General features: G+C 42.4%; 1 protein-coding gene across 1 annotated transcript in view; it reads right to left on the bottom strand.

The window, feature by feature from the left end:
• The window catches only part of gch1 (GTP cyclohydrolase 1), a 79,370-nt gene extending 73,562 nt beyond the window's left edge, over window positions 1–5,808 (bottom strand). The window contains exon 1 of the mRNA XM_061975058.2: window positions 5,382–5,808. Coding sequence (XP_061831042.1) covers window positions 5,382–5,769 — 388 coding nt within the window. The 5' untranslated portion in view covers window positions 5,770–5,808. The remainder of the gene's footprint in view (window positions 1–5,381) is intronic.
• Between the last annotated feature and the right edge of the window lie 17,126 nt (window positions 5,809–22,934).

Raw genomic sequence — 22,934 nt, 5'->3', positions numbered from 1 at the left:
GAGGAAATTAGTATCAGGTGTGCGCGTGGGTGGCTCCGCGCCGTGACCCAGAAACCAGGTACAGCAACAAAATGAAAACAGGCAGCAGCCTGCCAGATCATAACACTGAAGAACTGTTTTTCTAGCGTAGTAACACATCGCCTTGCGACGGCATGCTACGGCATTAGCAAGAGGAAAGCTAGCTTCTGCTTCAGCAGCTGAATGGCGTTTGAGTTTGTAACACAATGCGATAAGACACCAATCTATACTGACTGAAAAACATGAACAATCATATTACAGTATCTGTAAAGTATTAGCCCATATTTCATGTTTTGTTTACACACAGCTAGCTTGACAGTGTATGGAGTTATAATAACAAGCATCATGATCAATATTGTAGTGACTTACTCGATAGATAGTTGTCCATTTGGTCAACTTGGCCGTGGACGCTTACAGTTGATTTTGGATAGGTGGAAAAAAGTTTTTTGCCACCGCAGGGTTTGTTGGCGCAAACAATTCGTCTTTCTTTGTGCTCTCTTCGCCAGAACACCGGTACTGACTCTCGGCTTCTGTCTTCTCCAACGTCTCACACTCTCTTTGTACTCGCTTAGCTTCTATTACCAGTAGTTCATCCTCCGTATATTCAGTTCCAAAAAGATAAGGTTGTGAATCCTCAATTGTCATCTTTGTCATCTATTACAAAGTCTGCCATGATTCGGACACACACGCGTATATTGCCGGAAGTAGAAACACACGTGTTTGTTGCCAGAAGTAGGAAGTCCGTTGCTATGGGCACTGAAATAAACGTGGCCAAGAAATAAGTTCCGGTAATGCTTAAATTGACCAAAATACGGTAATTATTGTACATATTGCATATTGTTATGAACTTGCCTGTTACTACAATATTTATTTAAACTTACAGTTTGTATATAAAACGTTGACAGAGGGTTTTGAAGTTGTTTTAGAAGGTTTTAAAAGCCACATAGGGGACTCCCATTAGCTGCATCTTGCGAGCGTTTTTTTCTCTTTAGAATCGTATAAAAAAAACAAGATGTGTGTTCTTGTCTCTCTTAATGAATGTGAATCCATCCATCCATTTTCTACCGCTTGTCCCCCTCGGGGTTTGCAGGGAGTGTTGGAGCCTATCCCAGCTGCACTCGGGCTGAAGACGGGGTACACCCTGGACAAGTCGCCACCTCATCACAGGGCCAACACAGACAATACCTGATGGTCACTCTGTCAGAGCTACAGTATTCCTCTGTGGAGAGAGGAGAGCCTCCCAGAAGGACAACCATCTCTGCAGTAATCAACCAATCAAGCCTATATGGTAGAGTGGCCAGACGGAAGCCATTTCTAAGTAAAACAGTTTGCGAAAATTCATCTGAATGGTAAATGGGTTATACTTGTATTGTGCTTTTCTACCTTTTTTTTTAAGGAACTCAAAGAGCTTTGACACTATTTCCACATTCACCCATTCACACACACATTCACACACTGATGGCGGGAGCTGCCATGCAAGGCGCTAACCAGGACCCATCAGGAGCAAGGGTGAAGTGTCTTGCTCAAGGACACAACGGACGTGACGAGGATGGTAGAAGGTGGGGATTGAACCAGGAACCCTCAGGTTGCTGGCACAGCCACTCTCCCAACTGCGCCACGCCGTCCGAAAGACTCTTAGATCACGAGAAGGAAAATTCTCTGGTCTGATGAAAGAAACATTGAACTCTTCTTAGGCGTGAATGCCAGGCGTCATGTTTGGAGGAAAACAGGTACCGCTCATCACTAGGTCAATACCATCCTTACAGTGAAGCATGACGGTGGCAGCACCATGCTGTTTTTCAGTGGCAGGAACTGGGAGACTAGTCAGGATAAAGGGAAAGATGAATGCAGCAATGTACAGAGACATCCTGGATGAAAACCAACACTTCTCACTTGAGGATTGTCATTATGGGTGTTTAGAAATGTGAGGACAACAATGAATGTATTCTATTTTTGAGTAAATGTGGAAGAAGTGAAGCGCTGTGAATAACCCCCTGGGGGGGGGGGGGGGGGGGGGGGGTTACCCACATATGCGGTCCTCTCCAAGGTTTCTCATAGTCATTCACATCGACGTCCCACTGGGGTGAGTTTTTCCTTGCCCTTATGTGGGCTTTGTACCGAGGATGTCGTTGTGGCTTGTGCAGCCCTTTGAGACACTTGTGATTTAGGGCTATATAAATAAACATTGATTGATTGATTGATTGATACTTTCCGGATGATCTGTATATCCTCCTGAAAACCAGCACCCTCTGCAGTGGATATTTATGTTTTGCATAACTAGTTTATTGCCAAATGTATAAATACAGCAATAATAAATATCTACGGAGGTTACATCATTATCATAAGAGGCGACGGTGTATATCGCAATATACATTTTAGGCCATTGTTCCCATTCCTATAAGTGTAATCGTGTTTAATTATACTTATAACATGTTGAGGCCAATGAAAACAAAACAGTTGGCCCCGGGTCTCACTTTGGACACCCCAGACTCAGACATGTGTCTTCAGCACCATGAAAAGTTAGTTCATTGCATGTGCGTGTCGTTTACAACAGTGGTCCCCACCGGTCCGTGACGCATTTGCTACCAGGCCGCACAGAGACATTAAATAATTTCTAACAGACCGCATTTTCTCCTACTGAACTATCGCCAGTCCCACCAGACACATCAATAAGCTTGTTCATAGATGTATTATAACATTCCTGATAGGAAGTTGCCATTTGTTATATTTGCTACATCTTTGTTACATGGGACAATGCGCATTGATACACATATAAAATGTAAAGATGCCAAATCGTAGCCAAAAGCTAGGTCCCATCTGCAGTCCGCGGCAGGTTGATGACCTAAGATCAGGGCAGATCAGGAACAAAGTGACCATAGTATGGTGGGCGATATGGCGTAGTGGGTAGAGCGGCCGCGCCAGATACCTGAGGGTTGCGGGTTCACTCCCCGCCTCTTGACATCCAAATCGCTGCCGTTGTGTCCTTGGGCACACCTTCACCCTTGCCCCCGGTGCCGCTCACGCTGGTGAATGAATGATAGGTGGTGGTCGGAAGGGCCGTAGCCGCAAACTGGCAGTCTCGCTTCCGTCAGTCTACCCCAGGGCAGCTGTGACTACAAATGTAACTTACCACCACCAGATGTGAATGAATGATGGGTTCCCACTTCTCTGTGAGTATCTAATAATAGAAAAGCGTGATATAAAATCTAATCCATTATTATCATTTATTGTTATAGTAGTTAAAGTGCATAATTTCAGGGCAAATCACTCTACGGAGACAGCCCTCGCAAAAATGACTAATGATCTACTGCTAACGATGGATTCTGATGCGTCATCTATGTTGCTGCTTCTTGATCTTAGCGCTGCTTTCGATACCGTCGATCATAATATTTTATTAGAGCGTATCAAAACACGTATTGGTATGTCAGACTTAGCTTTGTCGTGGTTTAACTCTTATCTTACTGACAGGATGCAATGCGTCTCCCATAATAATGTGACCTCGGACTATGTTAAGGTAACGTGCGGAGTTCCTCAGGGTTCGGTTCTTGGCCCTGCACTCTTTAGTATTTACATGCTGCCGCTAGGCGACATCATACGCAAATACGGTGTTAGCTTTCATTGTTATGCTGATGACACCCAACTCTACATGCCCCTAAAGCTGACCAACACGCCGGATTGTAGTCAGCTGGAGGCGTGTCTTAATGAAATTAAACAATGGATGTCCGCTAACTTCTTGCAACTCAACGCCAAGAAAACGGAAATGCTGATTATCGGTCCTGCTAAACACCGACATTTATTTAATAATACCACCTTAACATTTGACAACCAAACAATTACACAAGGCGAATCAGTAAAGAATCTGGGTATTATCTTCCACCCAACTCTCTCGTTTGAGTCACACATTAAGAGTGTTACTAAAACGGCCTTCTTTCATCTCCGTAATATCGCTAAAATTCGTTCTATTTTATCCACTAGCGACGCTGAGATCATTATTCATGCGTTCGTTACGTCTCGTCTCGACTACTGTAACGTATTATTTTCGGGTCTCCCTATGTCTAGCATTAAAAAATTACAGTTGGTACAAAATGCGGCTGCTAGACTTTTGACAAGAACAAGAAAGTTTGATCATATTACGCCTATACTGGCTCACCTGCACTGGCTTCCTGTGCACTTAAGATGCGACTTTAAGGTTTTACTACTTACGTATAAAATACTACACGGTCTAGCTCCAGCCTATCTTGCCGATTGTATTGTACCATATGTCCCGGCAAGAAATCTGCGTTCAAAGAACTCCGGCTTATTAGTGATTCCCAGAGCCCAAAAAAAGTCTGCGGGCTGTAGAGCGTTTTCTATTCGGGCTCCAGTACTATGGAATGCCCTCCCGGTAACAGTTAGAGATGCTACCTCAGTAGAAACATTTAAGTCCCATCTCAAAACTCATTTGTATACTCTAGCCTTTGAATAGCCCCCCTTTTTTAGACCAGTTGATCTGCCGTTTCTTTTCTTTTCTCCTCTGCTCCCCCCTATCCCTTGTGGAAGGGGAGACACACAGATCCGGTGGCCATGGATGGGGTGCTGGCTGTCCGGGGTCGGGACCCGGGGTGGACCGCTTGCCTGTATATCGGTTGGGAACATCTCTGCGCTGCTGACCCGTCTCCGCTCGGGATGGTGTCCTGCTGGCCCCACTATGGACTGGACTCTTACTATTATGTTGGATCCACTATGGACTGGACTCTCACAATATTATGTCAGACCCACTCGACATCCATTGCTTTCGGTCTCCCCTAGAGGGGGGGGGTTACCCACATATGCGGTCCTCTCCAAGGTTTCTCATAGTCATTCACATCGACGTCCCACTGGGGTGAGTTTTTCCTTGCCCGTATGTGGGCTTTGTACCGAGGATGTCGTTGTGGCTTGTGCAGCCCTTTGAGACACTTGTGATTTAGGGCTATATAAATAAACATTGATTGATTGATTGATTGATATTATATATATCCAAGCTCTTGTCCTTGAATGTGATGTATCACCCCCATCAGATATTAAAGCTAAAAAAAAAGCTTACTACTAGCAAAAATGAGTAAAAAACAAGTCTATGGAGAACTTTTTTGCTGAAGGAAAAGGCCAGGCGCTCCCACTAATTCAACGTCATGTTTAGTTTGTTCATGTATTCATTTTTTCATGCACTTATTTGCTATATTTATCTGGCACACGTGAAAGGCCGGTCCGTGAAAATGATGCCGACATTAAACCGGTCACTGCTGCAAAAAAGGTTGGGGACCCCTGGTTTACAACACTGCTAAAAATGTTCCTTGCATAAAAAACAAGGTATTACTTGTGAAAAGAAGCAGTTTGTAAGTACTCACCAATGATAGTTTCCTGGTAGCCTTTAGTGAAGAACTGCATGGCGGTCGCGGCTCTCCACGGAGTTTTGACGAGCCCCTGCCGCTGCGGGTCTTCCCCTAGCCCCCTAAGGATAGTGGTGTACGCGGCGGCCAGGGACGGAAGACTTATCTCGTTGTCCTCCACGCTCCTGGTGCGCTCCTCCTTCCAGCTCTCCATCACCGTCGCCCGGTCCGAGCCGCACTCGGTGGCCGCAGTCAGGGAAGCAGCAGGTGGCCTTTTCACCATCCCGTCAAAGTGTCCGTTGAGCACGGAGCTGCTGTCCCCGCTGTCTGTCTTGTCGTTCGAAGTGTACTGAGCCGGCTTTGAGTGTTCACTCGAAGTGTACTGGGCTTGTTTGGAGTGTTCCATCACTGTTTTACTTTCAAGGTTGACTACTTGTTGACAACAACAGACTTGGACTTTGGGTGAAGCAGATGTGGTCGTGTCAGCCATTTATATCTGCGGATTATCACAGGGGAGCTTCTGATTGGCTGCCAGGCACGCAGGGGGCGGGGTCACGTCCCTTCCTGTTCATACATGAGTGGACACAGAACAGCTGGAGTAACTCCTCCAGTCCTAAATGTTACAATTAGGGATGTCCGATATTATCGGCCGATAAATGCGTTAAAATGTAATATCGGAAACTATCGGTATCGGTTTATATATATATATATATATATATATATATATATATATATATATATATATATATATATATATATATATATATATATATATTGAGGGTACCCCCCCTCATGAAACAGGCCTGTAGAGATGAAATAGTCTTGTGATTTTTTTTCACACACATACATATATATATATATATATATATATATATATATATATATATATATATATATACACAGGTAAAAGCCAGTAAATTAGAATATTTTGAAAAACTTGATTTATTTCAGTAATTGCATTCAAAAGGTGTAACTTGTACATTATATTTATTCATTGCACACAGACTGATGCATTCAAATGTTTATTTCATTTAATTTTGATGATTTGAAGTGGCAACAAATGAAAATCCAAAATTCCGTGTGTCACAAAATTAGATTTCTTCAACTCTTCTGCGTTTTTGGGTCTGGCATTCTGCATCTTCCTTTTCACAATACCCCACAGATTTTCTATGGGGCTAAGGTCAGGGGAGTTGGCGGGCCAATTTAGAACAGAAATACCATGGTCCGTAAACCAGGCACGGGTAGATTTTGCGCTGTGTGCAGGCACCAAGTCCTGTTGGAACTTGAAATCTCCATCTCCATAGAGCAGGTCAGCAGCAGGAAGCATGAAGTGCTCTAACACTTGCTGGTAGACGGCTGCGTTGACCCTGGATCTCAGGAAACAGAGTGGACCGACACCAGCAGATGACATGGCACCCCAAACCATCACCCAACCATGCAAATTTTGCATTTCCTTTGGAAATCGAGGTCCCAGAGTCTGGAGGAAGACAGGAGAGGCACAGGATCCACGTTGCCTGAAGTCTAGTGTAAAGTTTCCACCATCAGTGATGGTTTGGGGTGCCATGTCATCTGCTGGTGTCGGTCCACTCTGTTTCCTGAGATCCAGGGTCAACGCAGCCGTCTACCAGCAAGTTTTAGAGCACTTCATGCTTCCTGCTGCTGACCTGCTCTATGGAGATGGAGATTTCAAGTTCCAACAGGACTTGGCGCCTGCACACAGCGCAAAATCTACCCGTGCCTGGTTTACGGACCATGGTATTTCTGTTCTAAATTGGCCCGCCAACTCCCCTGACCTTAGCCCCATAGAAAATCTGTGGGGTATTGTGAAAAGGAAGATGCAGAATGCCAGACCCAAAAACGCAGAAGAGTTGAAGGCCACTATCAGAGCAACCTGGGCTCTCATAACACCTGAGCAGTGCCAGAAACTCATCGACTCCATGCTATGCCGTATTAACGCAGTAATTGAGGCAAAAGGAGCTCCAACCAAGTATTGAGTATTGTACATGCTCATATTTTTCATTTTCATACTTTTCAGTTGGCCAACATTTCTAAAAATCCCTTTTTTGTATTAGCCTTAAGTAATATTCTAATTTTGTGACACATGGAATTTTGGATTTTCATTTGTTGCCACTTCAAATCATCAAAATTAAATGAAATAAACATTTGAATGCATCAGTCTGTGTGCAATGAATAAATATAATGTACAAGTTACACCTTTTGAATGCAATTACTGAAATAAATCAAGTTTTTCAAAATATTCTAATTTACTGGCTTTTACCTGTATATATATATATATATATATATATATATATATATATATATATATTTTTTTTTTTTTTTTTTTTTTTTTAATTAAATCAACAACACAAGATACACTTACAATTAGTGCACCAACCCAAAAAACCTCCCTCCCCCATTTACACTCATTCACACAAAAGGGTTGTTTCTTTCTGTTATTAATATTCTGGTTCCTACATTATATATCAATATATATCAATACAGTCTGCAAGGGATACAGTCCGTAAGCACACATGATTATACGTGCTGCTGGTCCACTAATAGTACTAACCTTTAATAGTTAATTTTACTAATTTTCATTCATTACTAGTTTCTACGTAACTGTTTTTATATTGTTTTACTTTCTTTTTTATTCAAGAAAATGTTTTTAATTTATTTATCTTATTTTATAAAACATTTTAAAAAGTACCTTATCTTCACCATACCTGCTTGTCCAAATTAGGCATAATAATGTGTTAATTCCACGACTGTATATATCTTCATACATGTATGCACATGTGTATTTGAATTTTTTGTATTTTTAATACATTTGCAAATAAAAAAAAATAAAACTTTTCATACTGTCTTTATGGGGTATTGTATTATATGTACACTTAGATACTTCCTTTTATTGTCATTCAAATTTGAACTTTAGAGTACAGATAAGAACATGTGTACAGCTCCACTAATAGACATTGGAGTGTTACTTTCAAAGGTTGGTTTTTTTTTTGTCATAAAAAAATACAATCATGTGTGCTTACGGACTGCATCCTTGCAGACTGTATTGATCTATATTGATATATAATGTAGGAACCAGAAATATTAATAACAGAAAGAAACTACCCTTTTGTGCGAATGAGTGTAAATGGGGAAGGGAGGTTTTTTGGGTTGGTGCACTAATTGTAAGTGTATCTTGTGTTTTTTATGTTGATTTAATAAAAAAAGAAAAAAAGAATAAAACATTTTTTTTATTTTTTTTTTATTTCTTGTGCGGCCCGGTACCAATCGATCCACGGACCGGTACCGGGCCGCGGCTCGGTGGTTGGGGACCACTGGCGTAGAGTGTTCTGGGCTTCAGTGAAGACATGATTTTATTTCACAATTCCTTGAGAGAAAAAATGCCTGGTTAACCGTGTGTATAGCCGTATGTGTGCTGTATATAGTGACATGACATATAATCATGTCAAGTGTGCCTTCATTGGGTGAAGCCAGGTTTACAGCTATGTTGTGACATGTTATTATGCGGTTTGTTACTTATGTATGTTATATTGCAGCTATTTAAAATAGTTTTGTCAATTTGTTCTGGCCCAAAATAAATTGGCCCTTTGAAACATATCTTTGCCTTTGTGTGTTGTATGTAGACCACATTGCTTAGCAGAGTTCAGTGATGCAAATGCATGTCAAGTTGATCACAACCTGACATGCATTGTGTCTTGGATCAAAGATCCAAGACACAATGATACAATAATACAATCCAAGGATTGTATTATTCTCCAGTGCAATAACAGTACTGAAATGGAGGCTAAAAGGGCATTAATGGGAGCCTTAAAAAAAAAAAGGTTTTTAAATAAGTAACTAAATAGTTACTTTTCACAGTAACACATTACTTTTTGGTGTAAGTAACTAAGTTAGTAACTGAGCTACTTTTGAAATAAAGTAACTAGTAACTGTAACTAGTTACTGGTTTTCAGTAACTAACCCAACACTGCTTATTCAAAATACTGACATCCTCAATGACCAGTGCACCAACTGAAAGCAGCAGAGAGAAACAAGTTACTGTAAGTAACACAAGTAAACTTGGAAGTGGAACTGACATTGTCAAACAAAATTCTTCAAAATAAAAGTATCTGCATAACGTACACAAACATGGAGAACTCTTAACACCTGATGCTCTCTTAAGTTGACATCAACATACGTGGTCGACGGCATAAAATTTGAGAGTCAAAGGGGTCATTTTTAGGAAAATCGGGTCCATTTATGTCAGGGGTGTCAAACTCACTTTCATCAGAAGATTATGTGCCTCCAAAAATGGGGGGTCAGCGGGGACTGTGGGGGGATAATTGTTTTATGACTGGAAGTGGGTTTTTTTATGACACCCCCAGGAAGGGGGCGTGGCATCTACCAGTGACGTGCGGTGAGGTTGATGGCTGGTGAGGCACTGACTTCATCACAGTCAGATTTACAAACATATCAACCCTAAAGAGTATCTTATTCACCATTTGATTGGCAGCAGTTAACGGGTTATGTTTAAAAGCTCATACCAGCATTCTTCCCTGCTTGGCACTCAGCATCAAGGCTTGGAATTGGGGGTTAAATCACCAAAAATTATTCCCGGGCGCTGAGCCGCTGCTGCCCACTGCTCCCCTCACCTCCCAGGGGGTAATCAAGGGGATGGGTCAAATGCAGAGGACAATTTTCACCACACCTAGTGTGTGTGTGACAATCATTGGTACTTTAACTTAACTTTAACTTTACACATACAAACTGTAGCACACAAAAAAGCACATTTAATTAAAAAAACGTTATTATGGTCTTACCTTTACTTATAAATGAAGTCCATGCGCAGCTCCTTTTGAACAAAAGCATCAATAACTTGTTTATAGAAGTCTTCCTTATCTTTCTTCAGTTTTAAAAGTCTCTCTGTCTCGATGGAGATCTTCCTTTAAGTATTAACTCCTGCTTCGATTGAAAGTCCAGTTTTATTTCAGATATGTAATCCTCCATGTTAAAAGTTCAGGCAAGAGGAAAAAATAAACGATCGCTGCTAACTGTTGCTGCTTGTTGTCACTTCTTCTGCAGCCGAGTAGTCGCAGAAATGATCCCTGGGATCACTACCGCCCTCTACCACCAGGAGGCGGGATTACTGCGAGCCTCACACAGTAAATGTATAATATAATTCATATAGCAATACGGTCTCACTGCACAGCAGGCCAGCAGTTAGCCGAGTCATTGCGCAATCCATGGCGAGGCTCAACTCAGTGACGTGCCTCAACTGGCTGCTGACTCACCGCAAGTCTCTTCTCAGTATTTGAACGGCAAATGTGAAAATTCAGCGATTTCGAATAAAAAATAATCTAAAACTGGTGAAGTTAAATGGAAAATTACTTTTTTTTTTCTTTTGAAATTTTTTTTCTTTCCATGATGGCACGTGAGGCCCCGCCTCACCTGTCTCCCCTGACTGCCCGTCACTGGCTTCTACGTACCTTCAAAAAAGGGGGGTCAGCGGGGGCTGCGGGTAATCACACTCATAGGGCATGGCCTAAACTGGAAACAGGAAGTATACGTCGTATCTGGCCACCATTTTAATTTTGTTGTGGAGTTTGCATGTTCTCCCCGTGACTGCGCGGGTTCCCTCCGGGTACTCCGGCTTCCTCCCACCTCCAAAGACATGCACCTGGGAATAGGTTGATTGGCAACACTAAATTGGCCCTAGTGTGTGGAGGGGGGGCACATAATCCTCTTACATCCTACAGTAGTTATGGCTGCCTTCAGAGGGTCGTGTAACAGTGAATAATATACAGTAGATGTAAAATATTTTATTACACAATGGCCTATGCATTTGATCATTCCATTTCTTTACGTACACGGTACAAATCTGTAGATCTTGCCTGGTCGCCAGAATTTTGTGTTTTTTTACAGCATATACAGTAAGTAATATGTAAGAGGAAAAAAAGGTTCCACAGTTTTTTGATGGTAAAAATCTGACAACTGAGATGCCACTTTTTTTCCCCTGTGAAATCTACAGTTCATTTGACAGTGTATTACTGTAAATGGAAAAAGGGCACCGCAGTTTTTCGTAAAAAAAACTGCCACCTTAGGTGCCAAAATTGTACTGTAAAAACAGGAGTACTGTTTTTCATTTATAGAAATAATCTGTATAACCTTTTACTGAACTTTTAAAATCTATCATTTTTACAATGTACAATTTGAAGGATAACTTGCCTTGAAATCATAAGTCAAGCAGATATACACCGTATTTTTCAGACTATAAGTCACAGTTTTTTTTCATAGTTTGGCCGGGCTCCAGTGTGACTTATACAGGTAAAAGCCAGTAAATTAGAATATTTTGAAAAACTTGATTTATTTCAGTAATTGCATTCAAAAGGTGTAACTTGTACATTATATTTATTCATTGCACACAGACTGATGCATTCAAATGTTTATTTCATTTAATTGTGATGATTTGAAGTGGCAACAAATGAAAATCCAAAATTCCGTGTGTCACAAAATTAGAATATTACTTAAGGCTAATACAAAAAAGGGATTTTTAGAAATGTTGGCCAACTGAAAAGTATGAAAATGAAAAATATGAGCATGTACAATACTCAATACTTGGTTGGAGCTCCTTTTGCCTCAATTACTGCGTTAATGCGGCGTGGCATGGAGTCGATGAGTTTCTGGCACTGCTCAGGTGTTATGAGAGCCCAGGTTGCTCTGATAGTGGCCTTCAACTCTTCTGCGTTTTTGGGTCTGGCATTCTGCATCTTCCTTTTCACAATACCCCACAGATTTTCTATGGGGCTAAGGTCAGGGGAGTTGGCGGGCCAATTTAAAACAGAAATACCATGGTCCGTAAACCAGGCATGGGTAGATTTTGCGCTGTGTGCAGGCGCCAAGTCCTGTTGGAACTTGAAATCTCCATCTCCATAGAGCAGGTCAGCAGCAGGAAGCATGAAGTGCTCTAAAACTTGCTGGTAGACGGCTGCGTTGACCCTGGATCTCAGGAAACAGAGTGGACCGACACCAGCAGATGACATGGCACCCCAAACCATCACCCAACCATGCAAATTTTGCATTTCCTTTGGAAATCGAGGTCCCAGAGTCTGGAGGAAGACAGGAGAGACACAGGATCCACGTTGCCTGAAGTCTAGTGTAAAGTTTCCACCATCAGTGATGGTTTGGGGTGCCATGTCATCTGCTGGTGTCGGTCCACTCTGTTTCCTGAGATCCAGGGTCAACGCAGCCGTCTACCAGCAAGTTTTAGAGCACTTCATGCTTCCTGCTGCTGACCTGCTCTATGGAGATGGAGATTTCAAGTTCCAACAGGACTTGGCGCCCGCACACAGCGCAAAATCTACCCGTGCCTGGTTTACGGACCATGGTATTTCTGTTCTAAATTGGCCCGCCAACTCCCCTGACCTTAGCCCCATAGAAAATCTGTGGGGTATTGTGAAAAGGAAGATGCAGAATGCCAGACCCAAAAACGCAGAAGAGTTGAAGGCCACTATCAGAGCAACCTGGGCTCTCATAACACCTGAGCAGTGGCAGAAACTCATCGACTCCATGCCACGCCGCATTAACGCAGTAATTGAGGCAAAAGGAGCTCCAACCAAGTATTGAGTATTGTACATGCTCATATTTTTCATTTTCATACTTTTCAGTTGGCCAACATTTCTAAAAATCCCTTTTTTGTATTAGCCTTAAGTAATATTCTAATTTTGTGACACACGGAATTTTGGATTTTTTCATTTGTTGCCACTTCAAATCATCAAAATTAAATGAAATAAACATTTGAATGCATCAGTCTGTGTGCAATGAATAAATATAATGTACAAGTTACACCTTTTGAATGCAATTACTGAAATAAATCAAGTTTTTCAAAATATTCTAATTTACTGGCTTTTACCTGTATTGTACGTTACCTTAAGTGTACATTATAAGCCTCAACTTGTGTGTGTGTGTGTGTGTGTGTGTGTGTGTGTGTGTGTGTGTGTGTGTGTGTGTGTGTGTGTGTGTGTGTGTGTGTGTGTGTGTGTGTGTGTTTGTGTGTGTGTGTGTGTGTGTGTGTGTGTGTGTTGCCGCCTCCACCCACAGAGACAAAGACAGTGGATGACCGACAAGAGGCTTCTGTCCGCTTCTTTTATTCTGCTATAGATAGCTCAAAAAGTTATAGACACATTTTGTTTAAACTTTCAGGAAATATCCGAAATGTGATAAGGAACAAGTGACTACATTTTGGGGATGATCCGGCTGACCGCACTGAATTCAGGCCTTTTTTACTACTGGGACTTGGAGCCTGCGCTCTTCGGGTGCTTTTCCAGTTGACATTGAAGTCAAGATATTCAATAAAATTACCACAGCAGCTCGGTTAGGTGAGAGTTTGAAATATCATGAAAACACAAGAATCAAAATAAAAATATCCACAAATGGAATAAAGCAAAGTGCCTCAGGCTCAAAAATGACTAGTTTTGAATATGTTTATGTCGACATCAGAGGGATGTTGACATAAACGAGTTCCACTCTAATAATACAAATGACGCAAAGTGAAGACATACTTTACTCATGCTATTTATCATTTTAGGATGTCTGGAAGTACTCTGGATTCATTTTGTGTGACCTAAACAACAATGTTTTTAAAGCCTTGTTCACATGGCAGGAACATTGAGTTTGTTACTCCTAAAGTTCATTCTCATTTATGAGCATTTTGATACCTGTTACACCAGTCCCACCTGAATGTGTGGGCCAATGGGAGCCACACCCCAACAAAGACTGTTTAGCCTAGAAAGAAGTTTTGCACCTGTCAATATGAAAGGAAGAAAAAAAAAATCACGCTTTGGTGACTCAGTTGCTGTGCTTTTTTTTCCTATTCAATTGGACTGCAATATAGGCCACACTGGTGCCATGGGAAATTGCAAGCGAAAACACTTTGATAAAGAAGGTGAGCAACACTATTGAATTTAAGAAATCACTTGTAGCAAAATACGAAGGAGGTATGTGTAGGAGGTAAAACCCCCTCCTCCCTCTCTGCCGTCTTTTTCGACAAGTGATGTTAAATGTTCATTTGTCCATGTGAAGAGGCGTGGCCGGCGGACCTGCAGCGAGGCGGGGCGCGCCGGCCGGCTCCGAGATGGGCGACAGGTGCGTAGATAACCCACCTGGGCGCGTAGATAACCCACCTGGGCGCGTTTGTGCAATCACCTGTCACTAAGGGTGTAACAGTACGTGTATTTGTATTGAACCGTTTCGGCAAGGGGGGTTCGGTTCGGTTCGGAAGTGTACCGAACGAGTTTCCACACGGACATATTAAGTAGTGCACCGCATGTTGTGTAAACAATGCACGCCGAGGCACAACACACGACATGCTAGCAGCGACCGGGCTCGTTAAGATCTCCCGTTTGGGAACACTTCAGCTTCGCGGTGCGATACAACAATTGATACATCGCTTCAACGAATCATCAATCATCAATCAATCTTTATTTATATAGCCCTAAATCACAAGTGTCTCAAAGGGCTGCACAAGCCACAACGACATCCTCGGTACAAAGCCCACATACGGGCAAGGAAAAACTCACCCCAGTGGGACGTCGATGTGAATGACTATGAGAAACCTTGGAGAGGACCGCATATGTGGGTAACCCCCCCCCCCTCTAGGGGAGACCGAAAGCAATGGATGTCGAGTGGGTCTGACATAATATTGTGAGAGTCCAGTCCATAGTGGATCCAACATAATAGTAAGAGTCCAGTCCATAGTGGGGCCAGCAGGACACCATCCCGAGCGGAGACGGGTCAGCAGCGCAGAGATGTTCCCTGCCGATGCACAGGCGAGCGGTCCACCCCGGGTCCCGACTCTGGACAGCCAGCACCCCATCCATGGCCACCAGACCTGTGCCCCCCCCCCCCTCAAGGAAAAGGGGAGCAGAGGAGAAAAGAAAAGAAACGGCAGATCAACTGGTCCAACAGGGGGGCTATTCAAAGGCTAGAGTATACAAATGAGTTTTGAGATGGGACTTAAATGCTTCTACTGAGGTAGCATCTCTAACTGTTACCGGGAGGGCATTCCATAGTACTGGAGCCCCAATAGAAAACACTCTATAGCCCGCAGACTTTTTTTGGGCTCTGGGAATCACTAATAAGCCGGAGTTCTTTGAACGCAGATTTCTTGCCGGGACATATGGTACAATGCAATCGACAAGATAGGACGGAGCTAGACCGTGTAGTATTTTATACGTAAGTAGTAAAACCTTAAAGTCGCATCTTAAGTGCACAGGAAGCCAGTGCAGGTGAGCCAGTATAGGCGTAATATGATCAAACTTTCTTGTTCTTGTCAAAAGTCTAGCAGCCGCATTTTGTACCAACTGTAATTTTTTAATGCTAGACATAGGGAGACCCGAAAATAATACGTTACAGTAGTCGAGACGAGACGTAACGAACGCATGAATAATGATCTCAGCGTCGCTAGTGGATAAAATAGAACGAATTTTAGCGATATTACGGAGATGAAAGAAGGCCGTTTTAGTAACACTCTTAATGTGTGACTCAAAGGAGAGAGTTGGGTCGAAGATAATACCAGGGCTGTCTCCGTAGAGTGATTTGCCCTGAAACCGGATTGAAAAGGTTCACAGAGATTGTTAGACATTAAGTGTTCATTTAGCTGCTGTGCGACAATTTTTTCGAGGATTTTCGAAATAAAGGGAAGGTGGGACACCGGTCGGTAGTTTACCATGAGGTCAGGATCAAGGTTAGGTCTTTTGAGCAGAGGATGAATAACCGCTTTCTTGAATGCTAGGGGAACAGTGCCAGAGGAAAGTGATAAGTTTATAATATTTAGCACTGATGGACCTAATAATACAAAAAGCTCCTTGATAAGTTTCCCAGGAAGTGGATCAAGTAAACATGTTGTTTGTTTTATCCCACTTACACGCTGTAATAGTTCCTCTAATGTTATTTCATCAAAAAGAGAGAGACTATTTTGTATTGCAGTATCCGTCGTAGATACAGTTGTATCTGTGTTCATAGAACCCAGTTGTAGCTGGGATGCGTTGTCTTTAATCTCCTTTCTAATGAGTTCAATTTTCTTATTAAAGAAATTCATAAAGTCATCTGCCGAGTGGGTGGAGCTATTGGGAGGAGTCCCTTGTTGGGTTAGCGATGCTACTGTACTAAACAAAAATTTAGGGTCGTTTTTGTTGAGGCGGATGAGATTTGAGTAATATTTAGCTTTAGCTAAGGTAAGCATGCGTTTATACGATATTAAACTATCACTCCATGCTTGATGGAAAACCTCAAGCTTGGTCGCGCGCCATTTGCGTTCCAACTTTCTACATGATAATTTATGAGCTCTGGTTTCCTCTGTAAACCATGGGGTGCGCCTTTTAGGGGCCCTTTTTTGTTTTAGCGGTGCTATACTATCAATGGTTTTGCGCAGGGCATTGTCAAAGTTGTTAGTGAGGTTATCAATAGAGCCGACATAATTTGGGAATGGTGCCATTACCGAAGGCAGTAGGCCAGCAAGAGTCATCGTTGTGGCGGCATTAATGTTGCGGCTGCTATAGCAGTTATTATTATTATTAGTTTGTTGACAATGAGTCAGAACTTCGAATTTTATAAGGTAATGATCGGACATTACTTTAGTATACGGGAGTACCATAACTTTGGAGGTGGTGACACCCCTGACGAAGAGAAAGACGAACAAACACAGCTCCCACCGCATTCAAGCAGCCTCTCCTCGGCGAGTCAGACAGGGCTAAAGCAATAACAAATGTTTTTATGGCAGCAGATTTAAGACCATATTGCATTAAAAACTAGATTTTGAGCCACTTCTATGGTGGAAGAACAATGAGCCCATATATTCTCTTACTGCCATGTTAGCCAGGGACTACCTCGCCATACCTGCTACCTCCGTGCCCAGCGAAAGGGTATTTTCCACACAATGTGGATCAACTGATTCTTCTGGCAAAAAACATGAAAACTGAGTGAAAGTCACCAGGGTTAAAGGCTGGCGGAGGGGGAGAGAGAAGAAAAATTCATCTGAGGCTGAGTTGACTTGAAACTGTTTAATGTTGCACTTTTTGAATGTAGAACAAACGTTTTGTCATTTCATTTAATCTGAGCAACAACTTGAAACAGTTTAATGTTGCACTTTATATGTGGAAAGGTTTTGTTAAGAAACCAATCCTGAGCCTTATCTTATTTAGTTTTTATTTTATATATGTTGACTGTATTAACCCTGGCAATCGACCCTGTGTGTACAAACCCCGTTTCCATATGAGTTGGGAAATTGTGTTAGATGTAAATATAAACAGAATACAATCATTTGCAAATCATTTTCAAGCCATATTCAGTTGAATGCACTACAAAGACAACATATTTGATGTTCAAACTCATAAACTTTACTTTTTTTTTTTGCAAATAATAATTAACTTAGAATTTCATGGCTGCAACACGTGCCAAAGTAGTTGGGAAAGGGCATGTTCACCACTGTGTTACATCACCTTTTCTTTTAACAACACTCAGTAAACGTTTGGGAACTGAGGAGACACATTTTTTAAGCTTCTCAGGTGGAATTCTTTCCCATTCTTGCTTGATGTACAGCTTAAGTTGTTCAACAGTCCGGGGGTCTCCGTTGTGGTATTTTAGGCTTCATAATGCGCCACACATTTTCAATGGGAGACAGGTGTGGACTACAGGCAGGCCAGTCTAGTACCCGCACTCTTTTACTATGAAGCCACGTTGATGTAACACGTGGTTTGGCATTGTCTTGCTGAAATAAGCAGGGGCGTCCATGGAAACGTTGCTTGGATGGCAACATATGTTGCTCCAAAACCTGTATGTACCTTTCAGCATTAATGGTGCCTTCACAGATGTGTAAGTTACCCATGCCTTGGGCACTAATACACCCCCATACCATCACACATGCTGGCTTTTCAACTTTGCACCTATAACAATCCGGATGGTTCTTTTCCTCTTTGGTCCGGAGGACACAACGTCCACAGTTTCCAAAAACAATTTGAAATGTGGACTCGTCAGACCACAGAACACTTTTCCACTTTGCATCAGTCCATCTTAGATGAGCTCAGGCCCAGCGAAGCCGACGGCGTTTCTGGGTGTTGTTGATAAACGGTTTTTGCCTTGCATAGGAGAGTTTTAACTTGCACTTACAGATGTAGCGACCAACTGTAGTTACTGACAGTGGGTTTCTGAAGTGTTCCTGAGCCCGTGTGGTGATATCCTTTACACACTGATGTCGCTTGTTGATGCAGTACAGCCTGAGGGATGGAAGGTCACGGGCTTAGCTGCTTACGTGCAGTGATTTCTCCAGATTCTCTGAACCCTTTGATGATATTACGGACCGTAGATGGTGAAATCCCTAAATTCCTTGCAATAGCTGGTTGAGAAAGGTTTTTCTTAAACTGTTCAACAATTTGCTCACGCATTTGTTGACAAAGTGGTGACCCTCGCCCCATCCTTGTTTGTGAATGACTGAGCATTTCATGGAATCTACTTTTATACCCAAGCATGGCACCCACCTGTTCCCAATTTGCCTGTTCACCTGTGGGTTGTTCCAAATAAGTGTTTGATGAGCATTCCTCAACTTTATCAGTATTTATTTTTGCCACCTTTCCCAACTTCTTTGTCACGTGTTGCTGGCATCAAATTCTAAAGTTAATGATTATTTGCAAAAAAAAAAAAAAAAAAGTTTATCAGTTGGAACATCAAATATGTTGTCTTTGTAGCATATTCAACTGAATATGGGTTGAAAATGATTTGCAAATCATTGTATTCCGTTTATATTTACATCTAACACAATTTCCCAACTCATATGGAAACGGGGTTTGTATATGTATGTTATTGTTATGCTTAGCATTCATGACTGCCTGCTAGTGGTGGCTCACATCCATCACACACAGAGCTATTTTAAAGCAATGTTAAAAGGATAAAGCCATTGTTTACAAATTTTGGTAAATAAATAACCATAAAATGTATATTTTGTTGTTTTCTTACCGTACCGAAAATGAACCGAACCGGTGTGGGTGGGGAGCGTTTCCACTGAATTTTTCCAGAGCGGCCAGCCTGAAATGAGGGTCAGGGACAGACATTAGACTCGGTTACAAACGCGACAATGGGAAAGTCAAAGAAACTCAGCACAGATCTGAAAAAACGAATCATTGACTTGAACAAGTCCGGAAAGTCACTTGGAGCCATTTCAAAGCAGCTTAAGGTCAAAGAGCAACTGTGCAGACAATTGTTCGTAAGTATAAAGTGCATGGCACAGTTTTGTCACTGCCACGATCAGGACGAAAATGCAAGCTATTACCTGCTGCTGAGAGAAAATTGGTCAGGATGATCAAGAGTCAACCGAGAACCACCAAAAAGCGGAAGGAGATTTTTACAACAAAGTTCTAAAGCTTAGTGATGTATCAGATTGTAGATGTTTTTTTTGTTTTGTTACATATCATATTTCGCTGTGTTTGTTGCATTTTTGTTGAGTTTCGCTTGATTGTAAAATATGTCGATGGAGAGGGGGTGTGACGTTCATATGTTGTCAATATTCAGTGTTTTATCGTTCATAGTTATTGTAAATCCCACATTCTTTATTTTCATGTACATTCTGGGTGGCTCATTCAGAAAAAAAAAAAAAAAAAATCCATTCCGTTTTTTAAGGCGGTCTGTCATAACGTTGTTAGCGTTCAATCAGACATTATTGTGAGGTTTTGTATTAGTGTGACCTCTAAACCGAGGCACGTACTGAACCGAATTTTTTGTGTACCGTTACACCCTTACCTGTCACACATAAAAAGGGCAGCGGCTGAGAAGGACGAGGCAAGAGAAGAAGGAGTTGGAGAGCCGCTGGTGAATGACGAGCAAGCGAGAGGAAGAGCGAGACGCAGACGACGACGGGGAAGGCTGAAAAAGCGACCGGAAGAGCGAGACGGGCAGAAAAGGCAAGAGCTGCTGAAAAGCAACTAAAGCAGACTGAGTTATATTGAAAAATAAACAAAGTCACAAAACTACCACGCCGTCATGTCTCACATTGGTGGTCCAAGGAACCCGGAGGGAAGAGGACCTCCACAGTGCATTTTAGTCATCTGAAGTTATATGTATTCTTTGGCGTACGTACCACTGTTTGAGAATCACTGGTCAAATATGTGTGTCCTCTCCCCTAGGGCTGGGCAATATATCAAATATACTGGATATATCGCGGGCTTGTCTCTGTGCCATCCATCCATCCATCCATCTTCTTCCGCTTATCCGAGGTCGGGTCGCGGGGGCAGCAGCCTAAGCAGGGAAGCCCAGACTTCCCTCTCCCCAGCCACTTCGTCCAGCTCTTCCTGTGGGACCCCGAGGCGTTCCCAGGCCAGCCGGGAGACATAGTCTTCCCAACGTGTCCTGGGTCTTCCTCGTGGCCTCCTACCGGTCGGACGTGCCCTAAACACCTCCTTAGGGAGGCGCTCGGGTGGCATCCTGACCAGATGCCCGAACCACCTCATCTGGCTCCTCTCCATGTGGAGGAGCAGCGGCTTTACTTTGAGCTCCTCCCGGATGACAGAGCTTCTCACCCTATCTCTAAGGGAGAGCCCCGCCACCCGGCGGAGGAAACTCATTTCGGCCGCTTGTACCCGTGATCTTGTCCTTTCGGTCATAACCCAAAGCTCATGACCATAGGTGAGGATGGGAACGTAGATCGACCGGTAAATTGAGAGCTTTGCCTTCCGGCTCAGCTCCTTCTTCACCACAACGGATCGATACAGCGTCCGCATTACTGAAGACGCCGCACCGATCAGCCTGTCGATCTCACGATCCACTCTTCCCTCACTCGTGAACAAGACTCCGAGGTACTTGAACTCCTCCACTTGGGGCAAGATCTCCTCCCCAACCCGGAGATGGCACTCCACCCTTTTCCGGGCGAGAACCATGGACTCGGACTTGGAGGTGCTGATTCTCATCCCAGTCGCTTCACACTCAGCTGCGAACCGATCCAGTGAGAGCTGAAGATCCTGGCCAGATGAAGCCATCAGGACCACATCATCTGCAAAAAGCAGAGACCTAATCCTGCAGCCACCAAACCGGATCCCCTCAATGCCTTGACTGCACCTAGAAATCACTATAGAAAATGACTATATCGTGATATTGGAGTATACGTTCTCAGGCAGTTGCTTTTAGCTGCGGGCTCTTCCACTCTTTCTTGTCTCTCCTTCTCACAGAGACTTAAACAAGCGCACCTTCTTACATACGTCACATACGTATACGCCCTCGCGGAGCAGAGAGGTAGCGGCATGGCTAATGTTAGCTGTGGTGCGAGTGGTAATACGAGATAAAGAAGGTGCAAATCTGGTAACAAATGAAGGAAGAATTAATTTCCTAGAAAAACAGCACGGCGTGCATTGTCTGGCGATGGTTTGGCTTCAAGTGGGAATATGTTGAACAGACAACCGTAATTTGTCAAGTGTGGGTCAAAAGCGTTGCTACGAAAAATAGCTGCACTGCTAATTTGTAGCATCATTTGAAAAGTGCTTGAAACTCAGCATGTCAACATCTCCGTTCGGTGCCACACCAACAAAGTGCCGAGGCAACAATTTCCACATCAACACCGTATGAAAAAAATAGTCAACAACAGAAGGAGATAACGTCCGCAGGAACCTACCACATAGCGAAGGATTTGATTTCTTATTATGCAGCTCATTTTTATTTGACACTTATTGAAATATCTTGTGTGACATCATGCACAAAAGTGCACTTTATTTGTTTTAAACTATTGTAGTGGCGTTCTGTACAAAAAGTGCACCTTAATTTAGTGTTGTTTTGATCTGTCATCTTAGTGACATCATGCACAAAAGTGCACTAATAGCTTGTTTTAAAATGTCTCTGACAATCTTGCACTTTCTGTTTTGGAAATGACATGAATGTTTGTGCCACTGCTTAATAACTGTTTAATAAATACACTTTTGGTCAATTGACTTAGTTGTGATTTCCCTCTCTGCATGAAAGTTTAAAATGAGCATATATTAATGCAGTATGAAGAAGAATGTTTTAATGTAGACACATAGAATCATCATACTGCTGTGATTATATGCATCAAGTGTTCATTCAAGGCTAAGGCAAAATATGGAGATATATATTGTGTATCGCAATATGGCCTTAAAATATGGCAATATTAAAAAAAGGCCATATCGCCCAGCCCTACTCTCCCCACTTAAGTTCCCTAACCAAGAGCTATTTATCCATGTTGTCTTCTCCCTTCATCCATTTACTCACACTTCCCCCCCCTCTTAAAACAAACGCTCTGCAAGCCCAATTAGGCATTCAGGTCACTCGTATTATTGTCATTATGTAAGTACAGTTTGTGGAAATAAAGTGTATAAATACATAAATCACTGCAAAATATTATTTTTTACCAAGCAAAGTGTCCTGCACATTGAACTGACCACATATTGAATAAATATAATTTAAATGATTCATTTTGATTACTATGAACACTAAAAAAAAAGTTACATTTGTTACCTGTCTCTGGTTCCTAAACTTTGACTCTCTCTCTCTCTACATACATACAGTCGTGGTCAAAAGTTGACATACACT

The sequence above is a fragment of the Nerophis lumbriciformis genome, linkage group LG15 (assembly GCF_033978685.3).
Source record: "Nerophis lumbriciformis linkage group LG15, RoL_Nlum_v2.1, whole genome shotgun sequence".
Classification (NCBI taxonomy): Eukaryota; Metazoa; Chordata; class Actinopteri; order Syngnathiformes; family Syngnathidae; genus Nerophis; species Nerophis lumbriciformis.
This window is presented reverse-complemented; position numbering and strand designations above follow the sequence as displayed.